This window comes from Acanthisitta chloris, unplaced genomic scaffold (genome assembly GCF_000695815.1).
Source record: "Acanthisitta chloris isolate BGI_N310 unplaced genomic scaffold, ASM69581v1 scaffold17326, whole genome shotgun sequence".
In the NCBI taxonomy this organism is placed as follows: Eukaryota; Metazoa; Chordata; class Aves; order Passeriformes; family Acanthisittidae; genus Acanthisitta; species Acanthisitta chloris.
The window spans coordinates 6,729-7,129 of NW_008679932.1; the positions used below are offsets into that span (position 1 = coordinate 6,729).

Here is a 401-nt window from a genome sequence, read left to right on the forward strand (position 1 = left end):
ACCCCAAGGGCCCCGCCGCAGTGGTCTGTGCTGGCTGGCCACTCGCGTACCGTCTCAGACTCCATCAAGAAGCTGATCACCAACATGAGGTGAGCAGGGTCCTGCTTCTGTGACCGTGGCTCTATCCCTAGTGGCAGGTACTCATGCTCTGAATAAGCATTCCTGGGGATGTTTTGGCTCATGATCTCCTTGGGCACTGCTGGTGGTGGGAGGCAATGGATGGAATAGTGGATGTTATCCCTCTTGTCCTGCCTGGGAGCTGTTCCTCCGGTTCTCACACGGCTTGATGGGACGGCATGCTGATGTGCCTTGGCTCTTTCATACTGGGTTGTCCCAAAGCCCAGGAGAGAGGTGTCCTGGCCCTCACTGCCACCAGCCGAGCCTGGGGCTGAAGGGGTGGA

General features: G+C 58.4%; 1 protein-coding gene across 1 annotated transcript in view; it reads left to right on the top strand.

The window, feature by feature from the left end:
• Nucleotides 1–401, top strand: part of LOC103804898 (talin-1-like) — a 16,329-nt gene that overhangs the window by 6,460 nt on the left and 9,468 nt on the right. The window contains 1 exon segment of the mRNA XM_009077533.1: nt 12–89. Coding sequence (XP_009075781.1) covers nt 12–89 — 78 coding nt within the window.